Genomic DNA, 19,381 nt, shown 5'->3' on the forward strand with positions numbered 1-19,381 from the left:
TTTTTCTTTTGAAAAGAAAATGTTTTTCTCTTTTATTTAAAAAGATGTCCTCACTGCACAGGTGACTACAGGCTACAGGCAAGGATGGGAGACAGAGGCTCCAACACAACTCATTGCACTTAGAACCGTTACTGAGACGCCATTTGCTTGTCAACAATGTACCCTCGACCGCAGGGAGGAACTTCTTCGTAGTCTCTGCTTCAGACAAGATTTACATCTTTCTCCAAGGCCAGAGGCCAGTCGCAACCACAAGTCTTGTTTCTTGTTGACCAGACCCAATCCTCTGACACTGTGTACCCCCTTCCCCAGCAATCTGCTCGGCCTGGGTTCCAGAGGCAGCTGGAAGGAAGCAGCTATGGGCTTGTTCAGTTCTATTTGCCCAAATCCAGAAGCCCTAGGAAAGTCCTGTCTGAGTCTTGACTCCTGACCCTTGCAGTGGCTGGAGTCGGTACTGATGCACAGTCCCACTCCCTCGGGGCGGGTAGTGCTGTGAATTGGAAACCGCAGATACCCTGGAGGCCTGGGAGGCAGCTGACTGCCCGGCACTGGGCACACTGATCGTCCGTAAGTCCGACGGCAATGACGCCCTAGAGTTCTGAGGAAAGGAGGTGGAACTCAGAGTTCCTGTGCTGGACTGAGAAACTGAGTCTGAGGTCGGCGAGTCTGAGGGACCCTGCAGGGTTGGGCTGGCGGCACTGGAGGAGCAGCCCCTCCTCGGCACACTGCCGCTACTGCTGCTTGCAGAATGCTGCTGGCTGCTGTAATACCCTGGAGTCCCTGGGAAGGGGGCCATTGAGTCTGTGGATACGGGGTGGGCGGGGCTGGAATAGGACGCAGAAGAGAGGGAGGACTCGGAGGAGCTCTGTGAGGTGGCGTTTGCAGGCCTCAGGGCGGAAGTTCGGTAACTGTACCCTGGAGACTGGGTGGGATGCCCTCTGAAGGGGGAGGAGCTCTGCTGCAGGAGGCTTTGTGATTCTGTGCGGGGACTGTCGCACTGCAGGAGCTGGAACGAGACAGCAGGAAGACTCTGAGCAGGGAGGCAAACTCCTTGAAATAGTTCATGCACATTTATAGTATTTTACCTCAAAGTAAGAGTTGGGGGTGGGGGAGAATCTTGTATCTGCTGATTTACTTTTCTCAATAGCCACAGTGGCTAGAGCTAGGCTGGTTTGAAGCCAGGCAGTGAGGAGCTCCTTCTGTGTCTCCCAAATAGAGGTAGGGGCCCAAGGCCCTGGGCCATGTTTGGCTGCTTTCCAGGCCACCAGCTGTGAGCTAGATTGGAAGTGTAACAGCTGGGACTTGAACTGACACTCAAATGGGATACCAGCACCACAGGCAGAAGGTTTAATGTGCTACACCACTGTGCTAGCACTTCCCTTCCGTTTAAAAAAAAAATTATTTTATGACACAGTTCTATGGTTCTGGGAGTTTCTCTCTGTCCCCAAATTCCCTTCATTTTTGTAACAATCTGTAAAATGACTGTGGTCATCTTATTTTTTCTGGCATGAGTTACTGCCTGAGAGTGGGCAGATGACTTCCTTCTAAGGTTGTGAAAGCATATGCAAAGCCAGCACCCTGAGACTGCAAAACACAACAAGGATCACTAAACCCTGACGCCCTGGCCCCAGGCCCCAGGCCTACAGTGTCCCCCAGCACCTGGTAGCTGTATCTGGAAGGGCTGTAAACGGCTGCTCCTTTGGAGAGCGCTGAGCTCAAGGTCTCTGGGCCTTCTCCGTCGGCAGGGTCTGGAAGGAGATAAAAAATAAACAAATCCACTTGGCTTCTGACAGCAAGTGAGGGGAAGTCTCTACTGTCATCAACAACCCAGTGAAGGCAGCAAGCCAAAAGGCAAAGACGATTGGCTAAGCATGGGCTGTGTTTTAAATGACTGAACTGACTCCCGGCTCCTTCTGTATTTTCCTCTTCACCTAGGTGCACTTTCAGGACACTGCAGAGGCTGAGCAGACACAGCAAGCAGTGCTAGAGCTCAAGGAGCCTGAGACAGAGGCCAGCTGCGTCAGGAATGGACGCCCTGGTGCCCTGCGCTGGCTGGGAATCAGGCCGGCAGCAGGACCAGGCTCACCTGTGTCTTTCTCTGGGATACTGTTCTCCCACGTGGGAGAGGGCTCTCCCTTCTGGGCCACCCTCACACTGCTCCGGAGGACCTTGGGGATGCTGCCTCCTTCTCGGAGTCGTTCTACTGATGTGGGAACCATCCTGCAAAGCAAAGGGGGTACATTACTGAAACAAAGGATTCATGTCAGAAATCAAACAACCAAGACAAAAATAACACCCCTGCACCCACACAGTCTCTGAAAACATCCTCTTGAACACGGTTAACTTCAGGAGCCCTGTAGAACAAGGTATTTCCTCTACCTCAAAATGTCAGAAACTAAAGAAAAAAATTAATGGGGGAATCAAGAAAATGGACCAAAGATGTTAATTTTTCTTAAACCCCATTTAGAAATTGCTAAATTTTATTTTCTGTGAAACCATAGAAGGAATGAAGGTTGCAGACTAGCAAATACAACCACACGCCTCCCACTGCATATTCCTGAGGATCTTGCTTCACTAGTGGCCATGAGCAGTCCTCTGTGCTTCCGGAGTCCTGTCAGAATGCCCGAGTACTCTGCATGTGCTGGCTGTGCAAGCATCTGTTATTCATTCAAATGGAACTGGCTAAACTCCCAACTTACCTTTCATGTGGAGCAAGACCACAGAAGTGTTAGTGCCCACCAAACCAAACAGAACCACAGCAGCCCACAACTGTATGCTTTCCAAAGTGTTGCTCCACAGACCAGCTGTTCATTCCTTTCTTCTCCAAGGCGGAGGGCTGTGGCTGGCAGGACTCCATCAGCCAGAGTGCGCTACTGACTAGTCTCTCAGTCCTCCCATACATTTTAGGTAAAACTGGGAATGATAGTGGCACACATCCCTCCTGAACTCGATCAGAAAACCTTAAATACAAACTTACCATCTACTGCTGATACTTTCTTGAGGTCTGCAGTGAGATGATGAAGTGCCCCTGGAATCGGACGGGCTTACCGCCTCCAAATGGGACATAGAGGAATGAGATGGGGAGAATTTTCTGTGAGGGGAAGAAGGGGTTCGGGCTGAGGATCCCTGCACACCATGGGCACCCGCGTCAGAACTGGAGTTGCTGCCTCCTGGCCCAGCTCCTGCTGACTTGCTTTTGCTCTGGGCAGAGTCACCTCCGCTGCCAGAGTTCTCCTTGGCTTCTTGTTTCCGTTTGCGGTACTCCAGCAAGGACACCTAGCCAGAGAGAGAGAGAGAGAGAGAGAGAGAGAAACCGTCACTCCAGCTGAGCTGTGTGTTGCGCAATCACTGGCAACGGGGATAGGGAAGACACCATCCTGGTAACCATCAGCTGGGGCCAGTGTTGTGGTGAGATGGGTTAAGCCTTGGCTGAGTGAGGACAGAAGTTTTTTTCTCTGTTATCCCCACCCCCACTGTCTATAATGAAGCCTTTCAAATAAACAAAGCAACCACAAACCCACAGAATAGAAAAAATGAGCCAAACCAAGAAGCCCAAGCAGGTACCAGCTCTGGCAGCTTTTCGTAGGTGTGAGAGATCACAGCACAGCCACATGCTATCAGAGCATCAATCAGGAGGGTGCACATCTGGCACACCTGCCTCCCTGTCAGTGGCCAGTGGTTTGGGGTCTGGCTCTGCTTCTGAGCCAAGTGTCACGTGGGTACCCACGCACCCTGGTGGCAGCGCCTGCAGTTCCTGGCTTTGGCCTGGCCAAACCACAGCATATATGGAGTGTATGAGCAGATGAACATTTCTCTCTACCTTAAAAAACACAACAAAACTCAGCAAACAGGGGCTGGTAGAGTAGGCAAAGCCATTGCCTGGGATGCCAGCATCTCAAACAGGTGCCAGTTTGCGTCCTGACTGCTTCATTTCTGATCAAGCTTCCAGCTAATGCATCTGGGAAAACAGTGGAAGAAGGCCCGACTCCTTGGGATCTTGCATCCATGTAGGAGACATGGAAGAAGCTCCTTACTTCAGCCTGGAACAGGGTGAAAAAATAAACTTTTATCCGTACCCTTAAAACAGACTATACCACAAAGGACCCTCAGTATTTCTGGCTCTGCCGAATAAATGTTAAGTCACTGTAGCTCAACGTCCCTTGTGGACAATCACTCATTTTATTTTAAAGATTTATTTATTTTTATTACAAATTCAGATATATACAGAGAGGAAGAGAGAAAGATCCTCCATCTGATGAATCACTTCTCAAGTGACTGCAATGGCTGGAGCTGCGCCAATCCAAAGCCAGGAGCCTGCAGCCTCCCCCAGGTCTCTCGTGTGGGCGCAGGGTTCCAGTGCCCTGGGCCGTCCTCAACTGCCTTCCAAGGTCACAAGCAGGAAGCTGGATGGGAAGTGGGGCCACTGGGATTAGAACCAGTGCCCATGTGGGATCCCGGCCCATGCAAGGCGAGGACCTCAAATGCTAGACCACAGCGTTGGGCTCAATCACTAATTTTTTTTTAAAAAGATTTACTTTATTTTCATTACAAAGTCAGATATACAAAGAGGAAGATCTTCCGTCTGATGACTCACTCCCCAAGTGACCACAATGGCCAGTGCTGTGCTGATCTGAAGCCAGGAGCCAGGAACTTCTAGGTCTCCCACACAAGTGCAGGGTCCCAAAGCTTTGGGCTGTCCTCGACTGCTTTCCCAGGCCACAAGCAGGGAGCTGGATGGGAAGTAGAGCTGCCGGGATTAGAACCGGTGCCCATATGGGATCCTGGTGCGTTCAAGGCAAGGTCTTTAGCCACTAGGCTACCATGCCGGGCCCTCAATCACTAATTTTGAAAGCACTTCTTGAACTTTTTTTTTTTTTAAAGATTTATTCATTTTTATTGGAAAGCCGGATATACAGAGAGGAGGAGAGACAGAGAGGAAGATCTTCCATCTGATGATTCACTCCCCAAGTGAGCCACAACGGCTGGTGCTGCGCTGATCCGAAGCCGGGAACCTGGAACCTCTTCCAGGTCTCCCACGTGGGTGGCAGGGTCCCATGGCTTTGGGCCGTCCTCGACTGATTTCCCAGGCCACAAGCAGGGAGCTGGATGGGAAGTGGAGCTGCCGGGATTAGAGCCGGTGCCCATATGGGATCCCGGGGCTTTCAAGGCGAGGAATTTAGCCGCTAGGCCACGCCACCGGGCCCACTTCTTGAACTTTACAGTCCCAGCCCAACAACAAGTTCCCTAGTGCCTGGCCTCTCTAATCCTCCACTTATGTCCCAATGCTTGGCAGTCAGAGTGTCCACGAGCTACTTGCTCTGCTCTTTCTGTACTAACTGCCTGTTTCATTTGCTGGCTGATTAATGTTTGAGATTCAGACAGGTAAGTAATCTGCTACCTTTCGGTCCACTCCAACCCTTGAACTGGCTTAGGGCCTTGTTTTGTTCTGCACAATTGGCTAGGTGAAGCTCACTGCTGCTGCCCTAGGCTCCAGAGGGCAGAACGGAGAAGGAAACAGCATGGTTACAACAACAGTGCATAATCTGGAGTCAGAGAGAACTGAGTAGTACCCTGGCTCATGCCCTTAGCTGTGTAACCATGCGGCAAGTTCTTCAATCTGCCTTAGTTTTGTCATTGAAAAATAGGAAACTACCTGTAACAGGATTACTATGGGGATAAAAAAACAATGCCCGGGGGCCCGGCGTGGTGTCCTAGTGGCTAAAGTCCTCGCCTTGAACGTGCCAGTTCTAATCCTGGCGGCCCCACTTCCCATCCAGCTCCCTGCTTGTGGCCTGGGAAGGTGGTTAAGGACGATCCAAAGCCTTGGGATCCTACCCGCATGGGAGATGGGGAGGAAGTTCCTAGCTCCTGGCTTTGAATTGGTGCAGCTCCAGCCGCTGTGGTCACTTGGGGAGTGAATCATCGGATGGAGGATCTTCCTCTCAGTATATCTAACTTTGCAATAAAAGTAAATAAAATCTTAAAAACAAAAACAAACAAACAACAACAAAACCACAATGCTTGTAACTAGAAATGTTGAATGGTTACCATTCTCTCACTGCTCTGCAATTTCAATCACCTAGTTGGTGTATCACACACTGTAGGCATTTCAATGTGCCAAGTACACACAACACTAAGCACGGAGCATGTCTCTATTATCCGAGGAGAATGCCGAGTACAAAGTGAGAAATGGCTAAGGAACTGCTGTATCAACTGGCTCATGTTGCTCCCAAGAGGGCCTGTGTGAGGTGGGGCTCTTACCTTCTTTCTCTGTGGTGGGTTCTGGGGGGCAGAGGGGACTCCTTCACAGGCCCTTTCGCCACCAGGAGACATGGATCCACGAGAGAGGTCTTTCATGAAGCCATGTTCATATCTGCTGGGAAATCCTTCAGCAGGGGAACAATAGCCTCCATCCAAATGCAAAGGCTTCCTGTCTCCCCCAAGGGGAGAGCCTCGATACAACCCGTCTGCTCGGGGCATGGCATTCAAAGGGGAGTAGGCATACATCAGGTTGAACTCTGTCCGAAATGCCTGGTCCGAGTTTCTCCCCAGAGTCTGGTGTCCATCTCCACTCCTGCCTGGGAAGCCAGTCTCAGAAGTGGGCCCGACGGAAGGATGAGGAGCCAGGTCGGGTTGACCTGAGGTGAGCAGGGAAGGTCTGTCCGCACAGCTGTTAGTGTTGGAGTCAAGGTATCCCACCTTTGTCAAATCCAGGTCTTTCCGGTGACAAAGCTGAAAGAATAAAAATCAAAAGACATGGGGTAGGGGACAAAGGAAGATGTCAAAGGGCAGGAGGGGAGGGAGGTGAGGCAGACAGGTGAAAAAGGGAAGAGGAGAGAAACCTGTTAGCATCTGTAACAGTTCCACGCTGTCTATAGGCCAGATTACTACAGAATCCAGATATTTTCCAAATTGATCTAAGTCTTTCCGTCTGAGAATGCTGGGAGTCAGAGTTAGGTACCTGGCAGATGTGACTATTCTGTCTGCTGAGCCTTTCCTCAGGTCTGCTGAATCCCTGCACTGCAGTCAGGAACTGGGCAACGGTTAGGGATTTACCTGAGCCCCATGCACACTACGAAGCTGAGACTGGTGTCTTAAGGCAACTGGCTTCTGGTGTTATTGATTTCTAATATTGATGGGGGGGGGGGGAAGGTGGAGGAAAGTAGAAGACAGATGGAAAAACAAGCATTTCAATGACTGGTTCAGGAGAGGAGAATAACACCAAAGACGTTAACCAAGCAGTTCTTCCTGCAGTTTCACCCTTACAGAAATTTCTCATACTGCTTTCTGGTCACTCGATTCTTTATCCTCTAAAGTATGTCAATCGATCACAAGACACTGGCGCTCACCATCGCAGAGCATCTTAAACATGAACACTATGACTCCCACCTGTCATTGGCAACACATGAGACAGTTCACCACTAGGTCAACCACAGCCCACGCTCCATGAAGCACGGTAACAAAAAGTCGAGTATGTTGCTCTCTGAATGATCTAAGTCCTTAACCACCGAGGACTTTATTTTCCTAAGACCGAGTCAAAACCTGCAAAATATCTCTAAGATCTCATCAAATATAGCTTTTTCCAGGCTTACACTGATGCATCAAAATCCCACCTAGTCAGACTGTGGAAACTGTCACTGAGTTTAATCCAGAATTTTTCGTGGAATGGGGGTGGGAACAAAGAACAATTACGTTCAGAAAGGTAATGAGCAAACCCAACTTTTCTTTTAAAGAGGAAAAGGTTCCACATGGATTCAGATTAACTGCATCTGAACATATCTTATAATAGAAAACTCTAGCAATCAAACTTAAATTTAATATCTCCATAGCACCAGCATTTCTGGGAAAAACATATAATGACTATCCTAAAAGACACAACACACACATGAACTGTATACTAAATCCTCAGAACCCAAGTATCAACAACTGAATCATACAGCACCCTTCAGGGGCCACAGAGAAACCATGGGAAAGCTAAGGCAGACGACTTTCCATTCTGAGTGAAGCTTCTCAATCTGTCAGTTACACAGAACCACCTGACGAACCCTGGGATAAGGCATAAATCACTTCCCACTCTTGGACTGTCTGCTGCTCCTTTACTAGCCCAAGACAATAAATATCAGAACACAGCTTCTCGGAACTTCCTCATCAGCTAACAAAAGGAGTCCGGCCACAGAGTCTGCATCCCATAAACCTGACTTGTACATTCTATTCTTCATGCTCTTTAGCCAACCCCTCTCCCGAACAAGAAAAACAAACCCCAACTCATTTGTCCGTGCTCACACACACACGCACACACACACATAGCTACTTCATCTTCCTCTACCTGCACCAACAGCCCTGCACAAGCACAGTTACACAGTCACTCAACTCACTGTGATAGATCAACCACCCTCCAGCCCATCACCCCACTTCCTGGGATCCCCAGCCCTCCCCACACACTCACTCTCAGCCTCCAAGTGTGATTGAGATGGTGTGATAACTACCTCGGGTGACAGGGACTCGGGCCTATGCGCAGGGGAACTCTCAGGGGAGGATATGTTCTAGAGGAGGGAAAAGCATCTTGTTATTCATCTACTCCAAGTCAAGAAGCAAAACAAAACAAACAAAAAATAAAAGCAAGCACAGATGTTAGCCACAATTTTTTGGATGGGAGGGTGAGGGGCAGTAGGTTAGAATGCAAAGGGATGTTTAACTGCAGAACTCATCTCAATGGAGGGAATGATTTGTTAAAATGCTTCCTGCTTTCTGAAAGCATTTAAGGATAAAGTGGTTATGTTTTAGCTTTAAGTACACCTTTAAAGCACCTATCAGCAAAGAGACTGGTGAAAATTCCCATGTGTTTCCTTGTAGTAACCTGTGGTATTTGTCACTGAGGGGTACCCGCCCTCTTATTCCTTAGAGATTTCCTCCTCTACTCCTGTACCCCTCTGGTTGTCACATCTTTTCTTCCCCCTAGATGCTGTGAGTCTATCACTGATCAGGGGAACATCTTAGCATGCTGGGAGTTGACAAGGTTAGCGAGATGGAAGCATTCTTTCTAACTGACACTTAGAGCAGGGATTTGGGTGAAGAAGGGTGATTTTGGTGTGAAGAAGAGGGACATGAGGTGTGTCCTCCCTGTGCTGGCCTCACTCTCTGAATATCTTATTTCAAAAATACTCTCTCGGCAAACTGGTATTTACTTTTGACGTCTTTTCGACATTTCCTTGTGTCATGAGCCCTGAAGACACTCTACACCTCTCTGTACCATGATATAGTGAAAAGCATGAACATCACAGTGGTGCTAAGAATGGGCTGGGGAGCTGAAGCCAAGCTTTTATTTTGAACTCGTGACAAAGACTACATTTCTTTGGTTAACTCCAAGATGATCCGAGTGGAACCATGCACAGGACCTTTTACGACAGTTATCTTTCCCTGCAGGCTTCCTACTATGATGCCTGGGCACTTGATCAATACAACGACCTTGGTTTTCTTTTCTATTCTAATAGACACCTCAAATTTGTACCGTATGTCATAGTCATTCAAAAAATACTGCAAGGGACAGGGAATGCTGAGTACTGAATGTGCTTATTTTGGATGGCCACTTGCCTTCTGATGTCTATAATTTCACATTTATAATGAAATCTACACCAATAATGCATAAAACTTTCTTCCTATATTCTGCTGCCCTGCAAGGAGAATGTCTTCTCATGAACTCCACAAGTTGACAAAATTAGAAAGGCCTGAACCAGCTGCTTTAATATCCAGCTAAAACAGAACACCATGAAGAATACAGTGAGAGTCAACTTCCCTCCAAAAGTCAAATGTCACCATGAAGGTTCCCCACATAAATCCCCCAGCAGAGGTTCGCTCCCACAGCTCCTGAGGTCAAGAGTTAGATATCAGTACCCAGTTATACTTGTGAGGCTGCTGCTTCTGCTTACTGAGCCACTTCCCCAGTCAATATAGCTTTAATCCTTGAGATCTCATCAAGGTTGAACAGGGAGGATGTGACTGGCTGGAACTCTGACCTTTATCAAAGAATATTCTCAGAGAAGCAAAAGCTAAGAATGGAACTCTGTGTGTTTAGTCAATAGAACAAATTATTTTGGAAAATTGAGAGACAGTGACTATATTCCAATACAAATCAACATGCAATAGATGAATTTCTATACACATGATTCTATTGAAACATGTCACTAAAACTTTGATACTAAAATGATTCAGTTTGAGAATCATTTTTTTTAGAACAGTAAGACACACACTCCTAACTTTATCCAAATATGACATGTATAAAATACATACGGCTAGTTTCTTGTCTACTTCTTCCCAGCACATGATAACAACCTGAACCGGAAAGAAAACCCTGCATCCACCACATGCCACATCCCGAGCCTTACTACATCTCTCTTCACTGAGGCTGCAAGTAAAACACAAAACCTGACAGAGACCACTCATCATCGCAAGGCCCAGAAACGAAGACACACTGCGTTAACAGGGTCTGCACATTCAGGCTGGTGTCACTAAAGGTTGTGACTGGCTGCTGAAATGCTCCCTTTCACCAAGGTATCAAAATAAATTAAGAGGGAGATCCAGGCAAGCCTACTACCTAATGTTTTGGAAACTGATGTATCACATGTGAAAGACAATCCATGGGATCTCAGACAGCTATGCTCCTATGCTGGGGAGCAGAGGCTGTCAAGATGAGATTGAGAGGTACATGTAGCCAGCCACAATGACTTTGAGGTTTTCCGTTTTCTGCTGAGATGGGGAAGGAAGACAGCAAGGAAACACTTGGAATGATACTGTACTTTAAATCAAGAGGTACAAATGGTAATTTTCATACCAAGCACTCCCAACAAACCAACCCAAATCACCTCAAACTGCAGAGGAGTGTTGCAGCGACTAGCAGTAGTCAGCGACGTGATTGGTGAGAACATGAGGCTGTACCCATTCCGACACTCCTCTTCTCCTGGATGAGATGAGCCAGGTGTGGTCAGCTGGGGGCTCTTTGAGCCTGAACCGGAAGGGGGTGGTGTGACTGGAGACAGAGGTCGAAGTAACTTGGTGACATTCTGTTCCATAAGATAGCGAGACTTCCATTTCTTTAATGGGCTCACCAAGTCTGTGAAACACAAAACTTCAGTGAGAACTTGCAATCAGAGTTTAAGTGAGGGTTCCACGTAGTCAAGCCACCAATATCTGCAACTAGCCTTCAAACCAATTTAATTTTTATCCAACACAAAACACAATATTGCTTCTATTGTATTGTTCTTGAAAATATTACATTACTTGTTTTAAAAAAATCATCCTCTACTAAAATGCCACAGTACCAAATATAATTACTTGGACAGAGATGCATATTCCTTTCCATTATCTCATAATTTGATTGAGTCAGTTACACATGATTTCTGCTCAGACTCCTGGCTTCAGCCTGGCACAGCCCCTGTTGCTGTGGCCATTTGAAAGTAAATCAATGGATGGAGGAGTTTGTCTCTTCTTTTCACTGCAACTCTGCTTTTCAAATAAAAATAAATCTTAAAAATTAGCAATAAACGGGCCTGGCGGCGTGGCCTAGCGGCTAAAGTCCTCGCCTTGAAGGCCCCGGGATCCCATATGGGCGCCAGTTCTAATTCCGGCAGCTCCACTTCCTGTCCAGCTCCCTGCTTGTGGCCTGGGAAAGCAGTCGAGGACGGCCCAAAGCTTTGGGACCCTGCACCCGCGTGGGAGACCTGGAGGAAGTTCCTGGTTCCCAGCATCGGATTGGTGTGCACTGGCCCGTTGCGGCTCACTTGGGGAGTGAATCATCGGATGGAAGATCTTCCTCTCTGTCTCTCCTCCTCTCTGTATATCTGACTTTGTCATAATAATAAATCTTTGAAAAAAAAAATTAGCAATAAACGATTAGTAATTAGACCTGTATTTCATGTGTCACAGGACAGATTTATTGGATAAACAATCTTATTAAGTAATATATCTCCCTAAGAAACATGAAAAAAAAAAAAAAAACCCACCCTTTTTATTTTTAATAATGTACAGACTGACATGCAGGAGGTAATAACGGCTGTAGTATTTGGGTTCCACACGGCAAATCTGTGTTCTGAGCCTCTAGCCTTGGCTGTTACAGACACTTAGAGGGAGAGCCAGCAGACATTAAGATCTTTGTCTCTCTCCTCTCACTTTTCAAATTAATATAACCTAAATTATTTACTTAATACCTGCTACGTGGAAAGGTCTCATCAAGGCTCATGGGCACGGCCTCACTGCTCACATCTGCTATTCTCAAAACGTGTAAAGCATACATAAAACTGCATGATGGAGAGATGACCCACATCCTTACAGTGGTGTTTATACATCAGATTTCATACTACAAGCTTTATGCAAAGTACTAGATTTAGAGCTGCTAAAAGTAAATGCTTCACACAAAATTTGAAGTATAATCCTAAAGTTCAAGAGAACTTTGATGCAAAGACTGACACAAATGAAAATTTCACTTTTGTCTCCAAAACTAGGTTAAATTACATCTCCAAGACACAGTGTAATGAGTGACAGTAGGAGAGTTACGAGTCAGCAGGTCATGACCCACACTTTGCGAAGAGTCATTTGGCAGCAACAAGACGAAACTGGTAACTTGGAATCTGATGATACCAGAATAGTTAACAAAAAGAATTACAAGGCACTGATTGAGGTAGATTTTTTAAAAAGTTCCCAAGTGTTCGCAACGGCTGGAACTGAGCTGATCCAAAGCCAGGAGCTTGAAGACTTGTCTGGGCCACACACGGGAGTGCAGGGTCCCAAGGCTTTGGGCCGTCCTCGACTGCTTTCCCAGGCCACAAGCAGGGAGCTGGATGGGAAGTGGGGCTGCCTGGATTAGAAATAGTGTCCGTATGGGATGATGCACTTGTATGCAGAGGATTAACCAGCTGAACCATCCCATCAGCCCCTAAATTATCTAATTAAAAAATAAATTTATTTTTAATTTATAAATCAGAGAAAAAAGGAGAGAGAAAAGATCTTCCATTTGTTGGTTTACTTCCCAAGTGGCCTCAAAGGCAGAAGCTGCGCTAGGCCAAAGCCAAGAGCCTGGAATGTCACCTGGGCTACTCACATTAGTGGCAGGGGCTCATCCGTTTATGCCTCTTGTGATCTTCTGATGTTTTCCCAGACACATTAGCAGTAAGCCGAATAAGATGAGCTGCAGGGCCCAGCGCAGTGGCCTAGTGGCTAAAGTCCTCGCCTTGAACGTGCCGGGATCCTGTATGGGAGCCAGAACTAACCCCTGCTTCCCATACAGCTCCCTGCTTGTGGCCTGGGAAAGCAGTCGAGGATGGCCCAAAGCCTTGGGACCCTGCACTTGTGTGGGAGACCAGGAAGAGCTCCTGGCTGCTGACTGGCGCAGCTACGGCTGCTGTGATTACATAACAGATGGAAGAACTTCCCGTCTTTTCTCCTTTTACATATATCTGACTTTACAATAAAAATACATAAATCTTTTCCATGTTGCTTTTGTGACCCAGGCGAGTGACACCACTTCGTGGCCCAGACCCCCAGATCCCACACTATAGTGCCTGGTGCAGGGCGGAGATTCACTCCCAATTCCTGTTTCCTGCTGAGGCAGACGGTGACAGCAAAGTTGGGTCAGAATACACCCACCTCAAGAGAGAGATCTGATGGCATGGTATGATGGTTCAGTGGCTAAAATGCTTGTCTTCCACGTGTCAAGATTCCTCCCATTTGGGCACTGATCTGCGAACCAGCAGCTCCACTTTCCTTTCAGCTCCCTGCTTGTGGCCTGGGAAAGCAGTGGATGATGGCCCAGGGCCTTGGGACCTGCACCTTAATGGGAGATCTGGAAGAAGCTCCTGGCTCCTGCCTGTGGGTCAGCTCAGCTCAGGCTATTGCGGGTATTTGAGGAGTAAACCAGTGGATAGAAGACCTTTCTCGGGTCCGGCAGTGTGGCCTAGTGGCTAAAGTCCTCGCCTTGAATGCGCCGGGATCCCATATGGGCGCTGTTTCTAATCCCAGCAGCCCCACTTCCCACCCAGCTCCCTGCTTGTGGCCTGCGAAAGCAGTCGAGGACGGCCCAAAGCCTTGGGACCCTGCACCCATGTGAGAGACCTGGAGGAAATTCCTGGCTCCTGGCTTCGGATCGGCACAGCACGGGCCATTGCAGCTCACTTGGGGAGTGAAACATCAGATGGAAGATCTTCCTCTCTGTCTCTCGTCCTCACTGTATATCTGACTTTGTCATAAAAATATATAAATCTTAAAAAAAGACCTTTATCTCTGTCTCTCCTTCTCTTTGTAAATCTGTCTTTCCAATAAAAACAAGTAAATCTTACAAAAAAAAATCTTGGTTTTGCAAACCTGTTCTTGAAGAACAGGTACCTGAAATAACAACTTCTAGGTTAAGGATTATGCACAATTGCAACATACATGACAACCTTACCAAATTTTTAGCATGGACATTATTCTTATTTTTATTGCAAATCATTTCCCAATATATTAACCATCCTTAAATTCAGAGAAAATACAGATACAAACAAGGATGGTACAGTTTGAAAAAACAAAAAAGTAAATTTTCTTAGAACTCTGTGCCACATCTTTGCAGTTTGTCAAGGCTGTTTCTGATGACTGCGCCCCGCCATCTTTGCAACAGCAGCATACTCATGATGTTCAGAATGTCAGGAACTGTAACTACTCTGAGAACTGTGCGATACAAGAGACAAATGGGGTATCTGTGTGTACATGCATTATTTATTTTTTCCATGAATGAATGAAATCTTTTTCTAAAATATAAAAAAAAATTGCACTTCGAAACTACTAAGTTTTCTTAGTATACAAATGGCACTGATTTTTGCATATTTGTGTTCTATTCAGGTTTCATTCAACTGGTATTAATTATATCTTCAAGACTTTCCAGTTATGTAGGAGGGTCTGGTGTGGTAACATAGTGGCTAAATCCTCACTTTGCATGCACCAAGATCCCATATGGGCACCAGTTCATGTCTTGGTTTCTCCACTTTCTAATCAGCTCCCTGCTTGGAGCTCGGGAAAACAGTTGAGGATGGCCCAAAGCCTTGGGACCCTGCATGTGGATGGGGACCCAGAGAAAGCTCCTGGCTCTGAATCAGCTCAGCTCCGGCCTTTGCAGCCAATTTGGGAGTGAACCAACAGATGGAAGATCTTTCTCTCTGTAGAACTTTCTAATAAAATAAATCTAAAACAAACGAACAAACCAACAAAAAATCCACATACAAATATATATGTGAACTTTTTGGAGAAATAAAATGTCCAATCTAATCTAAAAATAATTTAAATTCACACATTTAAGGAGTTTTTAGAAAGCTCAGGGGAAATGCATATTACCTAAAAAATATAAATAAATAAAAAGAACGTGCATTGCAAAGTTTTTTTTTTTTTTTTTGCACCAAAGTAATCCTACAACCTACCTTTTAAGTGTACATGAACTTTCTGAAGTATTCTCCTATTCCTAGGAGAAATCTTTTTAAGATTCAGTTTTATTTATTTATTAAACATTTATTTTTATTGGGAAGGCACATATACAGAGAGGAGGAGACACAGAAGATCTTCCATCCAATGGTTTTCTCCTGAAGCAGCTGAGCCGAGCCAAAGTCAGGAGCCAGGAGCTTCTTCAGGGTCTCCCACACGGGTGCAGGGTCCCAAGGCTTTGGGCCGTCCTCCACTGCTTTCCCAGGCCACAAGCAGGGAGCTGGATGGGAAATGGGGCTGCTGGGATTAGAAACAGTGCCCATATGGGACCCTGGCACTTGCAAAGAAAGGCACATTTAGCTTCTAGGCCACAATGCCTGGCCCCAAAGTTCCCTTTTAACTGTCATTCACTTATCTGGGAAGCAGAGACAGAGCAAGAGCTTATCCGTTGACTTTTTTCTCTGAACACATGCAACGAGTAGGATTATGGAACTGAATCTCATGTGGCAAGCAGGATCCCAGGTGTTTCAGTGACTAACTGCTGCCTCTACAGGTAAGTTCCAGCAGCAAGCTGTTATCGGAATTGGAGCTGGAGCCAGAATCCCAAGAATCCCCAGAATCCACATGTGCAGATGTCCTAACAGCTGGGCTCATGTTTATCCCCTCCCATGAGTTTTCATGAAGTGCCCTTATAGTCATCTAATTTACAAACACTTAACATTTTTGGTCCTTCAATGTTAACAGAAATGTTTTTTAAGTACACTGGCCTGGTATTGCACTGAGCAACCTGAGGGTATCACGTATTAGCCACACAGACAGACAGTATTAGTTCTACTTTACACTCCAGACCCTAACACAACAAGCAACGGAATCAGCAACAGGTAGAGGTGGCCTCCACAAAAAGCCCTTTTGATTCTTTCCCCCAAACTCATCTATCTCCCGTTCCCATCTTCTTGGTATTCCTAAGCAAATGACATACATCCACTTCTGCACCATGCTTGATTTTTAAATGAGGCATTTTGCTGCTGCTGATGTTACTCCTTACAGACTGGCCATGTCCTGCTACTCGAGACTAGGGTGGTAACCACTCCAGAGAATGCGCAAACGCACCTACCCCATGTTTTAGCTACTTAGGACATGCATAGCTAACCAATTTCTCTTTCCAAGCCTTAACTACACAATTATGTAACACAACCAAAAGTATGGCGGGCAGGTGCACACAACACACACACACACAGTTAACTTATATTCTACCCATGCATTAAAAGCTACCAATTAATATCAGTAGAAATCTAATAGCAGAATATTTATTCATGTTTTGTTTTTAATCTGACCTTATCTAAAATGCAGAATTACAGAAAGGAGAGATAAAGAGAGGGAAATTTTCTATCCATTGGTTTATTTCCCGAATGGCTGCAATGAGTGGTGCTCTCCCATGTAGGTGCAGAGGCCCAAGTACTTTTTGGGTTGTACTCCCAGGCACATCAGAAGGAATATAACTGGAAGTGTACTAGTCAGGACATGAACCAGTACCCACCTAGGATATCGGTATTGCAGGTGGTGGCTTAAAGAGCTGTACAACATCAGCCCCTACTACTTCTATTAATCATATTTAATTCAATCTCCCTGATATTTAATGACTAGAATGAAATAATTTAAATAAATGTATTGATGATCTCTCTGAAGCTCCATTATGATTTTATTATGCTGGGGTTATATACACAGTTACTCACAAGGTACAGTCCAATCTAGATGCAAAAGAATACTATGAACAAATTAAAATAATGACAGCACACTTTCTACAAATAAAAATCTAAAAGCCCAAAGCATAACCTTAATGTAAAGCAGAAATGACTGAAATCCAAGTAAATTTATTACAATGATGCAGCACGGAACAACGAAACAGTCTGTTGGAAGTCTGAAATACTATGTTAGTGGCAGTATTACAGGAGCTTCAGCACCCCGTTTCAGAATGTTTTTGAGTTTAAGTCATAAAATTAATTCAGAAGTAAATTTAGGGAAATTAGAGAATTTTAATGAAATTAATTCTAGTAAGAAAAACATGGGTTAAAAAAGAGACTGTCCCGAACAAAATGAATAACAAACTAAGGCATCAGTGCTTTCAGTTAGAAGCTTGGATGGAGTAAGAGTCCTGTGAAAACCAACAGACCAGGTCATTTCTCACGGCCTTCAAGTTCAAGGCTTCTGTGGACTTGGAACTGGATTTTATGCCACTATCTTCTGGAAATTTTCCACTAGTTGTAAAGTCCTTTTGAATACAATTAGTTGATAAACTCTCATTTCATTAATCCTCTTGCCCCCAACCAAAACTCACCCAAGTTATTCATTCAAAAAAATTTTTTAAAAGATTTATTTTTATTGCAAAGTTATATATATACATAGAGAGGAGGAAAGAGACAGAAATATCCTCTGTCCGATGATTTACTCCCCAAGTGACTGCAACAGTCAGTGCTGTGCCAATCCAAAGGCAGGAGCCAGGAACTTCCTCCGGGTCTCCCACGTGGGTGCAAGGTCCCAAGGATTTGGGCTGTCCTGACTGCTTTCCCAGGCCACAAGCAGGGAGCTGGATGAGAAATGGAGCTGTGGAAATTAGAACTATCACACATATGGGCCACTAGGCCACGGCGCCAGGCCCTCATTCAAAATTGACTCTTTTCTGATCACTTTCTTGCCCTTCCCCCCTTAAAATTATGCATGTAGATGTCCTAAACTTACTACTTTAAATGTATCTAACCTTTTCATAACCATTTCTGCTGTTATCTGAGTACTGTCTAGTCCCTTCTTTGTCGTCCTGGGAAAACTGACCCCCGCCTTGAGCTCTCTCTTCCTCTGTAAAGACAGATGTGAGTTAACTCTTTAGAGAACATGCTATTTCATATGGATATCACAAGTAGCAACCCTGTAACTGAGCATGTGCATGTCCATTCCCAAGTATCTCATACCTGCATTGTCCTTGCAGATACTAGAAGAGTTACTGTTCTCTTGACTTTGGTATAGCTGCTGAGTTCTAGTCTCTGGGGGTGCAGACGATGTTTGAGTCATCCCTTCCTCCAAGGCTTGCTTTATCCAGCGCTAAAATGGGAAGAGAATCACAGAATTATTAATAACCATTCAAACACTGCTGTCTACACTTATTTCTAATACACTAACCAGGTTATTAGGTATTAGCTGGTCAGAGATACAATCCAACACATTCACTTGGTTCCACATTCAAGTATCTTCCTGCCTTGTTTTTTTCCACATTACAAAACTGCCCCTTCCGTTCTTCTCCCAGAGAAAATTAACAAGACTTGGAAATCAAAACCAGTACAGTTTCGACTGATTTAATTTTTCATACTGCTTAGCATGGAACAAATTGTAAGAAATAAGGAAGAAATCTTCACATTTATCAAGATTCTGATCACACAGAGTAAAATTAGCAGGTAAAATAATGCATAAAAGGAAAATGGAGACCTATAAACAGATGCCTGCCTGGGGCAGGGGAAATCAGAAGATGTAACAGAAAAGATCCATAGGGAATATTCTGGAGGAAAATAAATAGCTCTTCGCTACAGATACCAAAGATTCTAAATGCTCTGCTCTAAAAGGCTTATAATCTGTGGGATATCCTCACCCTGTCACATAGTTTGGCTACATTCTATATGAGTAACACAAATCACCAAAAGAAAGGATCTGCAGAAATAAAAGAATGCAAACAAATCCAAACCAAACACCTCTCTAACCGTCTCTCTTGGCAGTGAATACTGGGATCTGTGTGGTGGGAAACAAATTTGGGTCAACCAAAAAGCCTACCAAGAGAAGGATAATAAGACTGCACATTTTGTGGGAGAGAACTCTTCTCATCTGTGACTGCATTCTATTGAGATACACAGGTGTAGGTTGCTCACCACTGTACGGCTCTCCTGCTCTGATATAAGACAGACTGAAT

General features: G+C 45.5%; 1 protein-coding gene across 16 annotated transcripts in view; it reads right to left on the reverse strand.

The window, feature by feature from the left end:
• Positions 1 to 19,381, reverse strand: part of SETD5 (SET domain containing 5) — a 75,463-nt gene continuing 56,082 nt past the window's right edge. For 12 of the 16 annotated variants that reach the window (XM_058678742.1, XM_058678747.1, XM_058678741.1 and 9 more), the window contains 8 exons: positions 18,396 to 18,525; positions 10,857 to 11,104; positions 8,484 to 8,540; positions 6,259 to 6,729; positions 2,975 to 3,273; positions 2,084 to 2,217; positions 1,657 to 1,745; positions 1 to 1,003 (listed from right to left, as the gene is read on the reverse strand). In XM_058678742.1, the coding sequence (XP_058534725.1) occupies positions 395 to 1,003; positions 1,657 to 1,745; positions 2,084 to 2,217; positions 2,975 to 3,273; positions 6,259 to 6,729; positions 8,484 to 8,540; positions 10,857 to 11,104; positions 18,396 to 18,525 (2,037 nt within the window). In that variant the 3' untranslated portion in view covers positions 1 to 394. The remainder of the gene's footprint in view (positions 1,004 to 1,656; positions 1,746 to 2,083; positions 2,218 to 2,974; positions 3,274 to 6,258; positions 6,730 to 8,483; positions 8,541 to 10,856; positions 11,105 to 18,395; positions 18,526 to 19,381) is intronic. The other 4 variants (XM_058678750.1, XM_058678749.1, XM_058678748.1 and 1 more) reach the window with 1 other exon arrangement.

Source organism: Ochotona princeps, chromosome 21, assembly GCF_030435755.1.
Source record: "Ochotona princeps isolate mOchPri1 chromosome 21, mOchPri1.hap1, whole genome shotgun sequence".
Classification (NCBI taxonomy): Eukaryota; Metazoa; Chordata; class Mammalia; order Lagomorpha; family Ochotonidae; genus Ochotona; species Ochotona princeps.